The sequence below is a fragment of the Mytilus californianus genome, unplaced genomic scaffold (assembly GCF_021869535.1).
Source record: "Mytilus californianus isolate M0D057914Y unplaced genomic scaffold, xbMytCali1.0.p SCAF_4, whole genome shotgun sequence".
In the NCBI taxonomy this organism is placed as follows: domain Eukaryota; kingdom Metazoa; phylum Mollusca; class Bivalvia; order Mytilida; family Mytilidae; genus Mytilus; species Mytilus californianus.
In genome coordinates, this window is record NW_026262690.1 from 69,686,096 (window position 1) to 69,704,064 (window position 17,969).

At 31.4% G+C, this 17,969-nt stretch overlaps 1 protein-coding gene across 1 annotated transcript; it reads left to right on the forward strand.

The window, feature by feature from the left end:
* The first annotated feature begins 1,790 nt into the window (after positions 1–1,790).
* Positions 1,791–17,769, forward strand: LOC127737053 (protein-glucosylgalactosylhydroxylysine glucosidase-like). The gene is given in 10 exon segments (XM_052247586.1): positions 1,791–1,799; positions 4,208–4,453; positions 6,701–6,851; positions 8,074–8,313; positions 8,710–8,919; positions 9,442–9,553; positions 10,032–10,150; positions 12,315–12,412; positions 16,228–16,359; positions 17,287–17,769. Coding segments are annotated over 10 exon segments (1,800 nt in total).
* The last annotated feature ends 200 nt before the right edge of the window (positions 17,770–17,969 follow it).

Consider the following 17,969-nt stretch of genomic DNA (forward strand, 5'->3'; position numbering starts at 1 on the left):
GAGTCAGAAGTTACAATGCAATGTATAAAAAAATCTTATAAAAAGTGTGCAAATAGGACCCTCCTGTTAGACGCGCATTATTATTTTTATTATTATTATAATAAGTATTATTATTGTTATTATTATTGTTGTTATTATTGTTATTATTATTATTGATCCATCTGTCTAATTACATGTAAAAAATAAACTTTGCCTCTAGAACGTAATGCTGCTTTCACTTTCACAACTGGTGTACCTTATATGTGATTCATTTGCTTCAAATATTTTGTTGCTTTTGAGGTCTAATTTTCGAACCGAAACTGTTTAAATGGTTACTTTGAATTTTATCTCCATAACAATACCAAACTCCAAGGCAAATTCAAAAAGGGAAAGTCCATAAAAACTGACAAAATCAAACGCTATCAATCAATGGAACGAGTAAAAAAAAAAACTGACAAATTCCTGACTTGTTACGGGTAATTTTTTATTGTATGTCTGTAACGCTTATAGCGTTTCTGGGTAATCGATTTGCTGACGTTAGTCGTCGTTATAAATTTGATTTCGCATGTTGAATATGCCTATGATCTCCATGCCCCTCTCTTATCCTCTATCTTACTAAAACCTGCTTATATTTGGACATACATAGGGGCCTTGACAATTCCTCTACCAAAAACGCTGGCCATATTTTTTATAATATTTTCCACATTGAGTATAGTCTAGTTACTATAAATAACAGTTAACACAGCTTTTACTTTATTCTCAAACGAAAGCCAGTTCAAAAAGTTTCCAATACTATTTTGTGTACTTTTGCGGACTTTTATTACATCAAAATTACAGTATTTACTTTTACATAACGTTTTAGATTTATTTTCCATTAACTTACATTTGCATAAATTTTCTAACCATTGGACTGATTTCCTGCTCCTAGTCGTTTAACTAATTTCAGACAAAAAAAAGTTTTGAGAAAAATCCAAAACCCATAAATCAAAGGATAACATATCATGCCTCAGAATAAGACAATAGGGCACATACTGTATGTTTGGTACCATTATACAAGAATTCATACTTGTAGGCATTCATCTGGCAGGTATCATGCAAGTTCTTCATGAGCTATGGTTCAAATTTCCTATTGCTTTTTATGAAAATAATGTGATTTTATCAATTTTGTTTTTATATCTCACCTTATCACGCCAGATCCAGAAAATCTTTGCATTACAGTGTATTGTGATTAGTACTGCTTAGTGTGTAATGGGGGAGTCAGGTGACATTTAAGTGAAAATTGTTTGAATGCAAACTGAAAATTACGGATGACATTGTGCCTTTCACATATCTAAGTCCGCGTTTTTGAAGAATGTATGCACTCAAAACATTGATAAACATAAATCTTGCTATTATTACATAGTTCTACTACAGGGATAGGACCTACTAAACAAACAGAACAAAGAGACTGGAAATTTTCCCTGCATAAAAAAATCAGGTTCGTTCCTTCAAATATGACAACTTGTAAACAGTAATTATCTTATCGAAAAGTTGTTCATATTTAAATGAGGATTCTGTTATCAATTTGTTGTTGGAATTTGTTTATTTTTGACATAAAGACAAAATACATTAAGCTTTACACGTGTATAGTTTCAAGTATGGTTTTTACGATATTTCCTTTAACATGTATTCTTTTTCATCAACTCCAAATAACAAAAATATAAAATGATGTAACTATAATTTTTGTATCAATTATGCAATATTTAAATCACCGAGGACATATATTCTGTTATCACTTGGAGTCCAAGAAATTTATTCAGTATAGATACACAATGGGAGAGGTAAATATTTTAACAATCTTTGACTTAACTTTTATTTAAACCGTGAATCTTTGGAGATAATTTAAAATTTTCTTTATATAGGTTTTAGCAATACCTTTTCAAGTCTGAGACGAATAACTAATGATTTATTTTTTTTATATCAAAGCAACTCTTAATGTGAATAATGAAAAAAACAGAATAAAATGATTAAAGGTTATTGGGCAAGTAAAACAATTAAACATTATTACAGGGGATCACAACATATCAATATAACATCTGATTTATTTTGATAGTTGCAGGGCTACAACCTAAATCAAAGCAATGTTGATTAATTAAAATCATGATAATTACAAAACTTAATTCGCCGTTTCAAAATCTAATGCATTTCGGGTAATATTTTCAAAAGCGTACACCAAGACGCTGTGGTTGTCTTACAACTTCCAAAACAATTGAAATTCAACCAATGACGTGACGTTGTTTTCATTTTGGGGTACGAACAATGAGATTACCCATGGTCTTTTAGATTCTGAAACGGCGAATTGGCTGTAACAAAATGTAAGACGGCATGACTTGCTTTTGTAAATGCAAGTTTAAAAAATGTCAGTTTCGTTATTTGCAGTTTGTGCTTACCATTTGCTTCTACTTGTTTCAATGTCTGATTGTTGTTGGTTCTTCAAGCTATTCACCATGTGACAGTGACGATGTTTGGTGCCTGGTATCAAGTAGGTATGACATCGGTAATTGCATTAGCATAAATAAATTTAAAAAATCACCTATCCTACAAAAATATCTGCAACAACACATGCATTAATAATTTCATCTTTCACATTATATTAATCGGCTATCCCAAAAGTCCCAACAGTACATATAAAAATATGTCTCTGAACTTTTAAGAACGGGATTACATATTTTCCTTGGTCTTCTAAGTTATTAATTCTTTGCTGTCTTTTTTTTCCAATAAAAATAATCAATCAAATTTTAAACTCTGGTCTTGTCTGCAGTAGTGATATTTATGTCTATTTAGGATTATATATATACCTATTGATAATGTATAATATGTTTGATAGTCAGTGTTGAATAAATCGAAGTTTGTCTAATGTCGGGGCGATTAAAAGCTCGCAATATAGCGTGGGTGCTTGTCCAACATGAAAAATCGTATGGCTAATGTAGAAATCTAATCATCATGTTGTTTACTTACTGTTCATTGCTTTATTGCTGTTTTAGGTACCCTATAGCTACATTCTTCATATTAATGGTTTTGATAACCATTTTATTTTGTATCCTTTACCTACTATCAATTGTTTTCACATCTTCACAATTTACCGTTTCAGAATCTAAAGGATTGTGGGTAATTTCATTGTTCGTATCCAACAATGAAAATTACGTCACGTCATTGGTTGAAATCATATTGTTTAGGACGTTGTAAGCCAATCACGCTTTTGAAAATACTACCCAGAGTTCATTAGATTCTAAAACTGCGAATTAATACCTTTCCGTACAAATCATAGTGTTATATATAGATACAAAAATAAATGTAAATACGAATTGGTATTTTTTATTCGAAAAAAAGTATATATAAAAGAGGCGAAAGATACCAAAGGGATATTCAAACTTATAATTTGAAAATACACTGACAATGCCATGACAAAAAACAAAAAACGACGAAAAGACAAACATATCGAATAAAAATGATTCTATTATTTGTGTCTTCTATAACTTTGATAAATAAGTAATCACCATATCATGTTGACCATTCAGGACAATAGATTTGTAATGTTGTAAAATATAAAGAGAATTTTTAGTGAAACATGAAAATAAAAAGTTTTTACCGCAAAATTGAACTGTGTATCAAGCACACATAGAGCAACACCTACTAGCCACATTCTTGATTTGGTACATGCTCATTAAAATGTTGCGGAGTTAAACTAGTTTTGAGCACTTTATTCACTTCCTTATTATCTCGATTCTTAGAGAAACAAGAGATACAGAAACTATTCTATAACGTGTTACTAACTATGTAGTTACTGCAGTAAACTGAAAGAACGATGTCTTTTCTGAATGATGTCTAACGTGTTACTCACTGTGTAGTTACTGATGTAAACTGAATGAACGATATCTTTTCTGAATGACGTCTAACGTATTACTCACTGTGTAGTTACTGCAGTAAACTGAAAGAACGATATCTTTTCTGAATGACGTCTAACGTATTACTCACTGTGTAGTTACTGTGTTCTGAAAGAACGATGTCTTTTCTGAATGAAAGTGCAATGAAACTGTTAGTAAAAAGTTTTAACATAGAAAGTTAAACAATTGAGTATTGACCTTTGATATTTCTTATTGGATAGTCTATATCATGATCTTTTGTTTGTAAATTTTATCAATATGAAACAAATTTGAATCACTTTGTTGAGTCTAACATTAAACTGTAGTATAATACTAATACCTTTGAACTTATATACCTCAGTTTACCAGATGAGAAATTTATGCCACCTATCGGTAATGGCCATATTGCTACAAATGTCTTGAGTGATACCATATACATGAATGGATTTTACAATGGTTACAGAGAAGATAGCCACAGAGCCAGATTGCAAGCCACTTCAGCTGTTGATGTTCAGTTTGATGACGGTCGTGATTCTAGATATTACGCCCTGGATGTGTTAAATGGTAAACAAGTAGTTATTTTTAGAAGCTATCTTTAATTTTCAGTTATATCAGTATTTATCATAAGTGCCATCAAATAGAGTCAAATATAGCTTTAAACAAAAGTTCGAATGATTTTCTTAGGTTTCTCTAAAATAGTCATTGGTTTTTGAGTTGTGGACAGACGATTTAATGGGTAAGAAAATGATAAAATACGACCATCATAACACTACCTGTCGAACCTAGAGTATATACAGTACTTGAATTCCTTGATGATTAAAATAGTCATAATAACTGGCAAGGTTAACTGGGTTTTTATTATTTATAAAACTTTGATCTTGTACATGTAAGCAAAAGTCAATTTTCAAAATCATTAATTAAATCATCATTTTTTAAAGACTTTTCCACGTGTTTTAATGTTCTCTTTTTTCAAATGAACAGAATTTCGAATTACACGAAAAAAAACTGTTCCTTTTTTATATAATCAAAAGAAGTCTTCTTATTTCATTTCGATATTTCTATTTTTCAGGCATTTTCTATCAGAAAATTTACCACCCAACACAAAATACAAGTATAACCATCATGTATTTTGCTCACCGAAAATATGATACTCTAATGGTTACTCATGTCTCCGTTCAGCAGATTTTACCAACCAATATTAGTTTTATATGCCAAAAAGGTGGTTTCAGCCAGGACGTCGGCAACTTTTCAGAGGTCAAAATTGATAATTCAACCACGTATGTAAGAAATAAAGGATTATGTGATTGTTTGTTTGTTTTTTTTTTTTTCGTTTTCATTTAATTAAATAATGAAACAATGTAGGTATATGTTCAGCTATTTAAAAAGATGAAACAATTTTTACATCTCAAAATGAATATTGATTTAGAGGTATTCCCGTAACAGTGTGGACAACCGTAGTACTTTTGTTATTAATACTACTGAATCATTTACCTTTAACTTGTTTGTCGTCGAATATCGATAACAATGATTTTACGCTCACGCAGTCTGACAGAGGACCTCCAGTGGGGATTTAGATAAACACTTGTTACACATTTCGATACATAAAATGAAATTGTTGATCAAAACATAAAAAAACGCAAGTAAAGAACGTTTAAGTATTCAATATTAATCAAAACACAAAGGTTATTCCTGTACTAGTTTTTCGAATTATTTGAGTCAGGCGTTGAGAACCTTTGGTGACCCCACAGTTTAAATGTCTATAATAAATACGACGTGATAAGTGGGCGTTACAGACGAACGTTCACCTAATTTAACCCAGTTAATGGGAGACTTGAGCGCGCCAAAAAATGGTCTCGTCCACACTGTTAGGAAAACGATACTATAAACGCACACTGTCTACAACATTTTTTAACATGTAAATAGTCACCAAAGCTCTCAGTGTATACTTACATATAGACTGTATTCAAAGCATTTTTTTTTATTTTGTTTTTAAGGAACACTTCCAACTGAAAAATACTTACGTGTTTTAAATTGCGTCGATTGAAACATTTCGAACTTTAGCTTATAGTTCTGAGTAAATACGTAAATGTCGATGTATGCGTGTTAATGAACCCATAGATGTATGGGTTTATACATCTATGATAAGCATAACAATTTACCACTAGCACGGAGATGCAACACTAATAAAAATGCATTGAATTGGCGGAAAATTATATGAAATCGAGTTGAGAAACAAGATATTCCAAATATCTTAACAAAATGAATCACCTAAACGAAAACTCGATGCACTTATTTTATTTGGTTTTGTAGATATTTCACTGTCAACTGTATGAACATGATTATTTATTCAAAGGTAAATCAATAACTTGCATTATGCTTTAAATTTATTCTTTAATATTATACAATTGCATGATAGTTATTGGTCAGGTGAAAACAAAAGACCGGAGACAGATGACTTAGATCCAATGAGATTCCATCATGTTTGGACTAAAAAAGTCAATTTATTAGAGGAACTCATCAATGGTTCATATAGATCAAGCTGGATTTCGATTTCATCTATTGGTAATAATAAAGAGGAAGTGTTCTCATTGTACACAAAGGCCATGGGAATGAGATATGATGATCTGGTCGAACAACATAAACAGGTGAAGAAAGCGATTATTCTTTTTGTCCGCCTTTTAAACATCCATGCAAGTCACGTTTTAGCAGAACCATTTCTTCATTGCATTGTTACGATAATTAAATTCATGCATAATTATTAAGTATAACGTGTTTTTCTATTTTTTCCCATTTTTAGAATAAACTGTAAATTCTTTTAGGAATGGAACAGAATTTGGAAGAATGGCCATATAGAAATCCATGGTGATAATAAAGAGCTCCAAAGGAATATTCATGCAGCCTTCTATAACATATTATCTTCTTTACCACAAAAACAAAATGATCACAATCCGTTTATAGGATTAAGCCCAGGTAAGCAGTAGATATGCTGTGAAGCGCTTTCATATCATAGTGGTTAGGATATTGCAGTCAATAGATTTGCTTTATTTTAGTAGCAGAGGCACTGGAAAAACATAGGGACGATCCAAAGACGATCTTAATCTTCATCAATTTTACTTTGACGCCAACAAATCTTGAATTAATGCCCACTAGCAGACGAGACCTTCTTTATTTTCATGAACAAATAAAGGCAACAGTAGTATACCGGTGTTCAAAAGTCATAAATCGATTGAGAGAAAACAAATCCGGGTTACAAACTAAAACCGAGGGAAACACATCAACTATAAGAGGAAAACAAAGGAACAACAGGAACACTGAAGTGCAACAAAAACAAACGCCAACATACATAGATAGAAACGAACTATTTGATAATAACTGCCATATTCCTGACTTGGTACAGGACATTTTAAGAAAACTTTGTGGGTTGAACCTGAATTTATGGTTAGCCAAACCTCCCGCTTTATGACAATATTAAAAAAAAATATCGCTAAAATGACAACACTACGTGAAAGAAATACAGCACAAACACACGCAAGAACATTCATCACAGAGAAACGCACAAACAAATAATATAATAGTCGACATAACATGCAAACCGCAGAACAACAACGAACATATTCCATCAACGACAAACACCACAGGATATCAAAAACAGTGACGCGCTTACGTAACTAACATTCCAAAAAGAGATGCCATTGAGACAGCAATTTTGAATACCACAAAAAAAAAGAACAGAAAAAAGAGCCAAAATACAGTTATCAACAATAGGTAGGTGCATATACGGTATGACAAGAGTTAAATCGTCCCGTGTCTATAAAAAATGTGAATAAATTTAACAGAGACTATCAAAGATCTGCACTCAAAACCAAATTTCACAGAACACAGAAACGTCAGGACAAAGGCATCAGACCCGGAATAGACACACGAACAAACGGAAGGGCTAAACCATCCTCTAGATATATATATCAACCTTCATCTTCCAATATCGATCAGTGGAACGACAAATGGTACACACGAGAACACACTACAAAAATCTGCACCGGAATAACAGTCAACTGTATACTCAATGGTAACAATAAAATACATAACAAAAAGCACAAGCAAATCAATAATGAACAATTCATTATTTAGCCATGATCAAGTTTATAACGTACCATTCGATAACTTCTCGACTAATATTTTTTTCTAATTTCAGGTGGATTATCTCGTGGTGGTAAAATCAACCCCAATATAACTGGGGGTCCTTCAAATGACTATGCAGGTCACGTGTACTGGGATATGGATACGTGGATAATGCCACCAATTATGATGTTTCATCCAAATTTAGCTCGCTTGATTATAAATTCTAGGATTCGAGTGCTAGATACAGCAAAGGAAAACGCCAAAGGAACTAGGTACTTGGGAGCCCGATTCCCATGGGAACAAGCTGTTACTGGTATTCATAATACACTTAACATTAACAAATAGACATAAGGTTTGATTGCCAAATTTTGTAATGTTCATATATTGTTCCAATATCATAAAAAAAGTTAATTTATGTTAAACCGTAACTACCAGGATAGACAACGTCATGACCAAAAGACAAACAAGACTAAGGAACAAACATTGCTTCACAGATTATTACACAGGGAATTAAAAATTAAGCACAAGAACAATAGTTAAAACAGTAGATGGTATCGTGTGCTTTTATTTATATTACTAACATGTCACGTTTTTCAATTAATCTATTTCCGTACAGAGTTCTTTGCAACTATTGTTTTTAAATGATGCATTAATTGTTGAACCGGAGAATTGAATACAATCATTGAAAATCACTCATGTCATTTAACAGGTATAGAGACGTGTCCATGGGATTTAGCATCAAAATATCAAGTACATGTGACAGCTGATGTTTCATATGCTCTACGACAATATCTTTACGTATCATCTAAAGATGACGCAACTGATATTTTGACCAACGGTTGATCGTCACTTGCCTTAGAGATTGCAAAATTTTGGGAAAGTCGTGTTAATAAAACTGATGACGGGAATGACATATTAGGTGAATAAATGTTCTTGTTTGTTTTAATAGTAAAATATACCCCCGCTATATATTGTAATGTTACATGTATACATGTGCTTCTAGGTTCGAAGTCACAAAACTATTAGAACTTACTAAATTGGTCTCTCTCATGTTCATAAACATCTGGTTTTCTATAGTGAAATCAAAATTCAATTATATGAAGAAAAAACAGACGATGTTTATCATATTTTTCACAGATAAGGTAAAGGCAAAAATCAATGTAAATATGTTTTTTGCCACTATATGTAGGGCAAATTTTCATTATAAAAGATAAGTATGACCAATTTTATATCTTTGATCCATTAAAAATTTCCCAACTCAAAATAGAAATAAGCATGTCAAAGCAAAATCACTAACTACTGGGATTGTAGTATATAAATAGATAACCATATTTTTCCGTTAAAAGTTAAAAATTGGATGTATCAAATACTTTTGTTTATTTCATTTCTTCCACGGGAAAACAAAACTTGTTTATACTAAATTGCTTTTTTATCTTTGCAGGTGTAATGGGACCGGACGAATACCATTACAACATTAACAATTCAGTATTTACTAACTACAACGCAAAGTTAAGTTTGATGCTGCCTTCATTTCTAGACGACAGTTATAAAGGGTAATGTTTACGATTTTGAACTGTCCAGAACATCAACAATAAAAATATTAACTAGCAGGAGTAGGATTAAAAAGTTGTAAAAATGTTCCTATATTGACAGACAGATTGTCATATATAGACATCTTTATGGGGTTGAACCATTTTCATTTATTCTGTTTCCAAGTATTATTCTCACTGCTATATTCAGGTTTCCAAGTATTATTCTCACTGATATATTTTCGTATCCAAGTATTATACTCATTGATATATTCACGTTTCCACGTACTATTCTCGGTGATGTATTCTCATGTCCAAATTGATTCTCACTGATATATTACGTTTCGAAGTATTATTCTCACTGGTATATTACGTTTCGAAGTATTATTCTCACTGATATATCTCGATATTTTCAAAATTGTATGGCTAAATATTAAGTATTCAATCGGTTTTTAGATTTAAAAATGCAATAGATTTAATGCAGTTGTTTAAAATATTTCAGTATTGACTCGAAGCAAAAGAATGAAATTGCAAAGTATAAGGAAACTGCAAGTAAACTCAAAATACTCTTTGACGAGCATGAAAGATTTCATCCTCAGTTTGAGGGATTCAGATTAAAAGGTTTGTAAATTTTATACGAAGATTTTTGTCTCGCCTACTACGAAAGTCGCATAGCGATGCTAATTCAGTGGTGGCAACATCGTTAACTCTTTGCATTAAGCTTTATATGTCAGAAGAGTCATACCTTTTATAAAGATGCCTTATTTTTCGAAGTTTCAGTCTGCCATATGCCTATTATCCTTGATCTAACTTTAAAGGTTCAGTGGCTTCTTGAAAGAAATTTGTGTTTTGTTTTTTTTTTTGGTCCCGTGAATTTCTCTCCTATTATGAGTAATATGATAACTATATTTGGTATATGGGATCCTGCACGATCAACATGTACGCCAACCGTACCCCCTTACTTTGACCTAATTTCATGGATAATCAGAAATCAAAGTTAAAAAGAACAGAGAATGGAAACGGGGAATATGTCAATGGACAACAACTCGACCAAAGAGCAGAAAACAGCCCAAGGCAACAAAAGAGTCTAGATCAATACCGTATCTCAGATAATATAACCAATAGGTCAACTATAATTGATGTATGGAAACACTGTAGGATGTACATGTTGGGCTGGCAGGTTTCATCTGGCATTGACTTCAATTTCATGGTTCTTCGTGGTTTGGTCATTTTCTCGTATACTATGAGGAATAGGACAACTATATTTGGTGTATGCAATGATTGTAGGGTGTACATGTCCGCCTGGTAGCCTTCATCTGACCTTGACTTCATTTTCATGGTGAATATGTCAATGTTTTGTTTTTGTGGCTATTTCTGATTCACAGACTATCTAAGCAATAGGTCAACTATGTTTGACATATGGAATGATTTTCATGTGAACATGTAAGTCTGTCAGAGTCTGACCTTCACCTCATTATTGATAATTCATTGATGAAATACATGTTAAGATTTCATGGTTTGATCTTTTTTTCTCAGATACCATAAATAAAGGCAACAGTAGTATACCGCTGTTCAATAGTCATAATTAGATTAAGCAAAAACAAATCCGGGTAACAAACTAAAACCGAGGGAAACACATCAACTATAAGAGGAAAACAACGGAACAACAGAAACACTGAACTACAACAAAAGCAAACGCCAACATACATAGAAACGGACTATCTGGAAACAACTGCCATTTTCCTGACTTGATACAGGACATTTTAAGAAAAAATGGTGGGTTGAACCTGGTTTTATGGCTAGCCAAACCTCCGGCTAATATGACAATGTTACAAATACCGCTAAAATGACAAAACTACGTGACAGGAATACAGCACAAACAAACGCAAGAACACTCAGAACAGACAAATACATAAATAAATAATATAGTAGTACATAACAACATGTAAACCGCAGGATAACAACGAACACCTGCCATGAATTTACAACAGCACACCAGGACACCACAAACGAAATATAAACTGTGCGTCACATGAATGGATCAATGTCACAAAAAGTGACGTATTTTATGTGACATTTATATTATCACAGGTAAATGGAATTATAGCAAGGTGTACATGGCTGTTTGGCAACTTCATCTGACTTTGACCTCATTTTCATGGTTGTTTTGGTCAACATAAAGTTTTCTTGTTTATGTCTGCTTCTCAGATACTATACGCAGTAGGTCATCTACATTTGGTGTTTGGAATGACTGTATTATATTCATGTCTGTCTGGCTGGTTAATCTGACCTTGGCCTCATTTTAATACTTCATTTATATCCATTAATCTTTCGTGGTTATGTCTGTTTCTCATACACTATAAACAGTTATGGGTTGTCTTAATTTGGTGTACGGAATGATTTTATGACGGATAGGTCTATCTGGCAGGGTTCCTTTGACCTTATTTACATGAATCATTGACCATGTTACGTTTATACGATACTTATAGCAAAACTTTTATCTTAAAGAACTTCAATATAAATTCAATTATGATCAGTAAAGAAGGCAGTGCATTTCAGTGTACGTGTGTACTCTTGTTATAAATTCATTAAATAATTTGATTAAATTCGATAATATAGCAACATTCTTTTTGAAGGTCATGTTGAACAAGTTGATTTAAATTGTTATGTTTTCCCGGAACATTATTTTCATGTGAATTATCTCAAAACAGTCTTCGTTGAACTTATTGATTGTTTGCGTAACAATTTATAAAAAAAATATGTCAAGCTGTTTTTCTTACTTTAGATAAAATAAAGCAATCTGATGTCGTTCTCCTGGGATTTCCGTTGTTAATGCCAATGGACCCTGAAATAAGACAAAACGACCTGGTAGTATATGAAAAAGTAAGATATCTAAAAGGATAATAACTGGAAAGAGCCACAAATTGTTTAATACGTTATAAAAGTATAACAATAAAAATACAATGTAGCAACAAAGTTTAACCAAAACAATTGAAGTAAGACAACACTTTGATTAATATGAGTCAATGGGGTAAAACTTTCAAGACTTCATGTTTTCAAAATACCTGTTATTAGCTAGTTGTATGTATCTTTCCCGCTCAACCGACTCCAAGAAGTTATTTAACTTGGTTAACCCCAGAATCTCGTTCTTATAAAGAAAAGTCCGCAATAACAATATATAAGAAAGGATGTGTAAAAATTTCATTAAATACCAATCAATGGTTGAGAAGGAGTTGCAGATTTGCATAAACGGCAAAGTTCATGTTTTGCAATGGATACACTTTTAAAAAGGTACGAAAAGAAAATGGATTTTCTATTCCAGGAATAGATTATCTTATCTGTATTTTACAAAAAGAATTTTGGTCCGTTGCTCTTCAACTTCGTACTTTATTAAGCCTTTTAACATTTTTAATTCGAGCGTTACTGATAAGTCTTTTGTAGACGAAAATCGCGTCTGGTGTACAAACTTATAAGCCTGTTTGGTACCTTTGGTTTTTTTAGTGTTGTTTAGGTTTTTTTTTTGTTACCGTGACTTGACTTTAGGTGTTGCTGTATACCTTTAACTATTATTCAACCATATTGTAAAATTGAAAATACAATTGGGACATTTAAATTGACCAGTTGGTATTGTTAGAGTTAATAGATAATCACTCGTGCATTTAGAGTCTACCTTGATGCTGGCTCATCACTTGTTCGATTGTAATTGTTGTAGTGTAACTGACATAGGTCTTTCAAAAGTTATCCATGTGTGGCATTAAGGCTTCAATATTGTCTTTGTTAAATAACATAACATGCATACAGTTTGAATTAGTATATATGGTATGAATAAAGCTAGAGTATGACTGCAAGATGCAATTTTATTTCATGTTCTAATATGTGCTAAAACCTGCTGATTAAAAAAAAATTCATTTCCCCATGATTTTATTAGAAAATCCTAAAATAAGTAACTTAAGGTGGTACCAAACACATTGACTCAAATTAATTCGGCTTGTTTGATTTTCATAACATATTTACTTTGACCCTTAGACAAAAATATAAAAATTTCAAAAAACTTGAACCACACACTTTATCGGAAAATTTCATTGGATATGTATCAGTTTAACAAACACTAATTTTGATCATTGAGAAGCTTAATATTTCCTTAACAATAGAACGTGATTAAAACGTTCAGCTGATTTTTACAGAGTTATCTCCCTGTAGTGTTATGTACCACCTTAAAGGAAATACACATTGTAATTGCAATCTTTTTTTCATTGAAATGAATTTATTCCTTGTAATTGGCCATACAATTGTCAAAGAAGCACAACGATTACAAGGAATAAGAAAGATTTTTCTATTACTGCTATTTCAAATTTTAAGATTAAGCAAGCCAGAACAGGAATGTATGTTTTTTTTATTGCAGAGTATTTAAATGCATGTCGTATAATGCACGATATTTCCTCATAATGTTTTTATAGCAAAATACTATGAGTGATAGGATTTCTTTCATATTGTTGAAAAGACATCTTTTATCTCTTTGGCTTTTTCTAATGGGAGATAACTCAAAATATTTTTTTACTCTTGTGGAAATCTTAATTATTTCATAATTTCCATAATTTCCCACAGTTAAATAACACCAGAACAAATGTGTACATTCCCTCCATTTGACATTTGTTCAATACTTATTGACATGAGCCTTGTACAAAGTATTTTTTCATAGTGAAATATCAAAATAATATTTATGAATAAACAATTTTATTTATTTATTGACACTGATATTTGATATCCCATCCAGTTTCACTATTTGAAATAATTTTAAAATATTTTCCTAATTTCATAAACTGTTTGGAATACTTTCATATATTTTTTACTATATCACTAGATTTTTTTCTATATTCACAGTATTCTGTTTAATTTCCCATGATATATATCCCAATTAAACAGGTGCATTTTTTATATTAGATCCAGAAAGTTTGTAATTTTTTTTATTATTTACCAATATCACTTTCCAAATAATTATTCTCACTTTACAAATTTTTTAGAATATTTTATTTATGTTTTTCACTTTTCACTTGATTTTACTATATCCAAAGTATTCAGTTTTGTAATTCATATCCCATGATATATGTCACAGTAAGTTAATATTAGAACCAGCATTTTATAATGATTATTTCCAATATCACATTCAAAATTGTTATCCTCACGTTATGATTTTTTTGGAGAATTTCACTTTTATTTTTCACTTAATTATATTTTTTTCACTTGATTTGACTATATCCACTGTATTCACAATGTATTCGATTCGATTTCCATGATATATATCCCATTTAAACAGATAAATTATCTTCATATTAAATCCAGAATTTTATAATGATTATTATCAAAATCATATTTAAAGCCACAGAAACATGTTGGATGAACTTATTTCTCCTACTTGCATTTCAGTTTTGAAATTTGTTTACCTTTTATATCTAACTAAATCCAATCTTATATAAAGTGAATTCCCTCGAGTGAACATAGAATTTTATGCACAAAAATCCTAGTAGATTTCAAAGAAAAACACTAAAAGGTTTGCTCCAAAATTATTTCAAATTTTACATGTACATCATCATGTGAAAGTCACACACAACACATTTTGAATGAATTATTTCCTCCTTGATACATTCATGACAATCCATTCTTGAAAAAAACAAGTAAGATTTAAAGAAGCAAAATTAAATGGTATCTAAGAAGTGAATTCAAATTAAATTAATTCCCAATAGATTATAATGCACATTGAATCCAATAGATTTCAAACACTGCGAATAATACTAAGACGATAAATTTGAAGGGATATATGAAGAAAAGCATAACATACCCATCTGAAAACTGAAAACACCTGAATAGCTATGTCTTGTTTCACTGACAACTGGACAATACTATGTAAAAGGGTTAAAAATTTAAAGATTCATTTACTTGGTTAAAACAGTTTTAATTTTCATGCATATTAACATGCAGTTAAGAAAAGCTTTTACTGATTTAAACTATTGGGGTCAAAATTAGATTAATCATCTATATTGGGGATTTAAAACAATGAAAACAAATAATATTTTCTTCCCAATCAATTTGTATTATAGACATGATAGAATAACCGTAGGTGAAGAAAAACTTCAAGAAAGCATGCTGTAAGGTTAGGTTAGGTGAATAAAACAAAACAGTACAGGTACCATAAAGGTAGACCCAACTCGAACAATACGAACTGGTCCATGAATTTAAATGTCCCAATTGTATTGTCAATTTTACAATCTGGTTGAACAATAGTTAAGGGTAAACAGCAACACCTATAGTCAAGTCACAGTAGTAAATACTAGAATTGGATGTATATTGTCTTAAATGGAAGAGGAGTTTTTCTAAACATTTCATTGAATTCAGGTCTTTTGATATAGAAATAGGAAAAGTTCTAGATACAAGATGTTTTCTCTCTTATTGGTAAGACAAATTCAACGTTTTGCAAAACCAAAACATCATTCATTCGCGTCAAAGATATAACTAAAATCTGCACAATGCCAGCAGAATGCCAGCAGAATACCATGCAGGCAAAAACAAAATCGTAAATTTCTCTTGGTATTCTTTTTTTAAAGGGGTGTCAGTTTTAGAAAGAATCGATGATAAATATTAAGGAAGAATCGCTATCATAAATATTTGGTCAATCGAAATATTATACGAATAACTCATTTCAGATGACCGATCAATTTGGACCAGATACTGGCACTTGGAGTATGCACACTGTTGGATGGTTGGAACTACAGAATGAACCAAAAGCTCAAGATATGTTCAAAATGTTACTCAGGAATATCAATGGTCCATTTAAGGTATATAACACATACATTTTAAACATAAGAACTACATTTTTATCTTTTAATAATGCATGGCGTGAAAGTTACTCTACACGACTGACAAATCCATTACCTTGCCTGTCGTACCGTCAATGGACTCTGGATATTAGTATCACTCTTTCCCGTTCAGCTAAAGATTGTAAACAACTTGAGGTATTTTCTATAATAGTATGGTATTTTTTTCTTTAATGGCTTCAATTACAAAGTCAATTTCACAATGTTGATGACACACATTATTTTAATTTCAACAAGTTAAAAATAATTCAATAGTTTTTTTTCTTATTTCCATTAAACCAAAATGCTATTTAGGCTTATACATTGCGGCACATTTCAAATTTGCTCAATACGAAAAATTGCAAATATCACATTTTTGTGTGATGTTTGGCATTGCAAGACATCCAGAAACGGATGAATGAAATTGTATCTGAAATATTAATAGATAGATTTATTGTTAGTGTTTTACACCAAAGCGAAATCCTAATTCTTATAAACTTATCTGATTATAATTTTAATTTTGTAAGTGTGATCATTTTTCATTATTAATTATTTCTTGATATAATTATCTTTTTATAATTAAAAGGCTTTAGTTACTTTTTAAAATAAGCTTATTTGTTTTATCCATAACAGTGTAAATCCTATAAATTTTGACGAGACTTCTTGCAGTCTTCTACAAGACTTTTTGTTTCGATTCTCATTTCCAAGTTTTATTTATAGACAAAATTAACCGTTGATGGATTTGACTATTATTTTTAGGTCCCTTTAGTCCTAAAGTTTATCACGTGTTTATGTATTTATTCATCCTCCTTGTCTTTGAGCGTTCGCAATAAAGGTTAATCCAGAAAAAATGTTAAAGTGTTATTTTTAACTTGTATTCAATATAAACATACATGATACACTTTTCAGGTATTCAGTGAGAAACCTTCAAACGCGCCTGATGGACCAAGATGTGTAAATTTTATAACTGGAGCAGGAGGTTTATTGCAGGCTGTCATTTTCGGCTACGGTGAAATACGGATTCGTGAATCACAATTAGATTTTAATCCTCACCTTTTGCCAGGTGTCAATCGTTGGGCAATGAAAGGATTGAAATACAAGGGATTTGAATTTGATGTTTCTGTAAATCAAAGCGATATCCAGGTAACACTGATAAGTGAATCTGACGGAAAATCGGCGTTAACAATACAATCGTCATCTAAAAAAGAATTGAACACACAAATTGGAATGACTAAAACGTTCAAAAGAGGAAAGGTTGTATTTAAGGTGGAAGATTTTCCCCATCGTACACCAACGATAGGCGGTAATACAGTTTCTGGCGAGGACAAATGCGTTGGATTGAAAATAAAACTACTCTTTTTTATTGTAATGTCCTATCATACTTTATCTTGAAATAAACGTCTTTTTATAAGAAATGTTGTTCTTAATAGTTCATGTGTCACATCATTTCGATATTGTATCATGCATGGTCCACACCTCCAGATATATTTGATCTATCTTAGAAAAGCACTTTCATCACTGTTTTTATTGAAAAAAAAAAGATATTTGTTTAAGAAAAAACCACTATTCTAAGACGGCTTTACTTAAAAGTC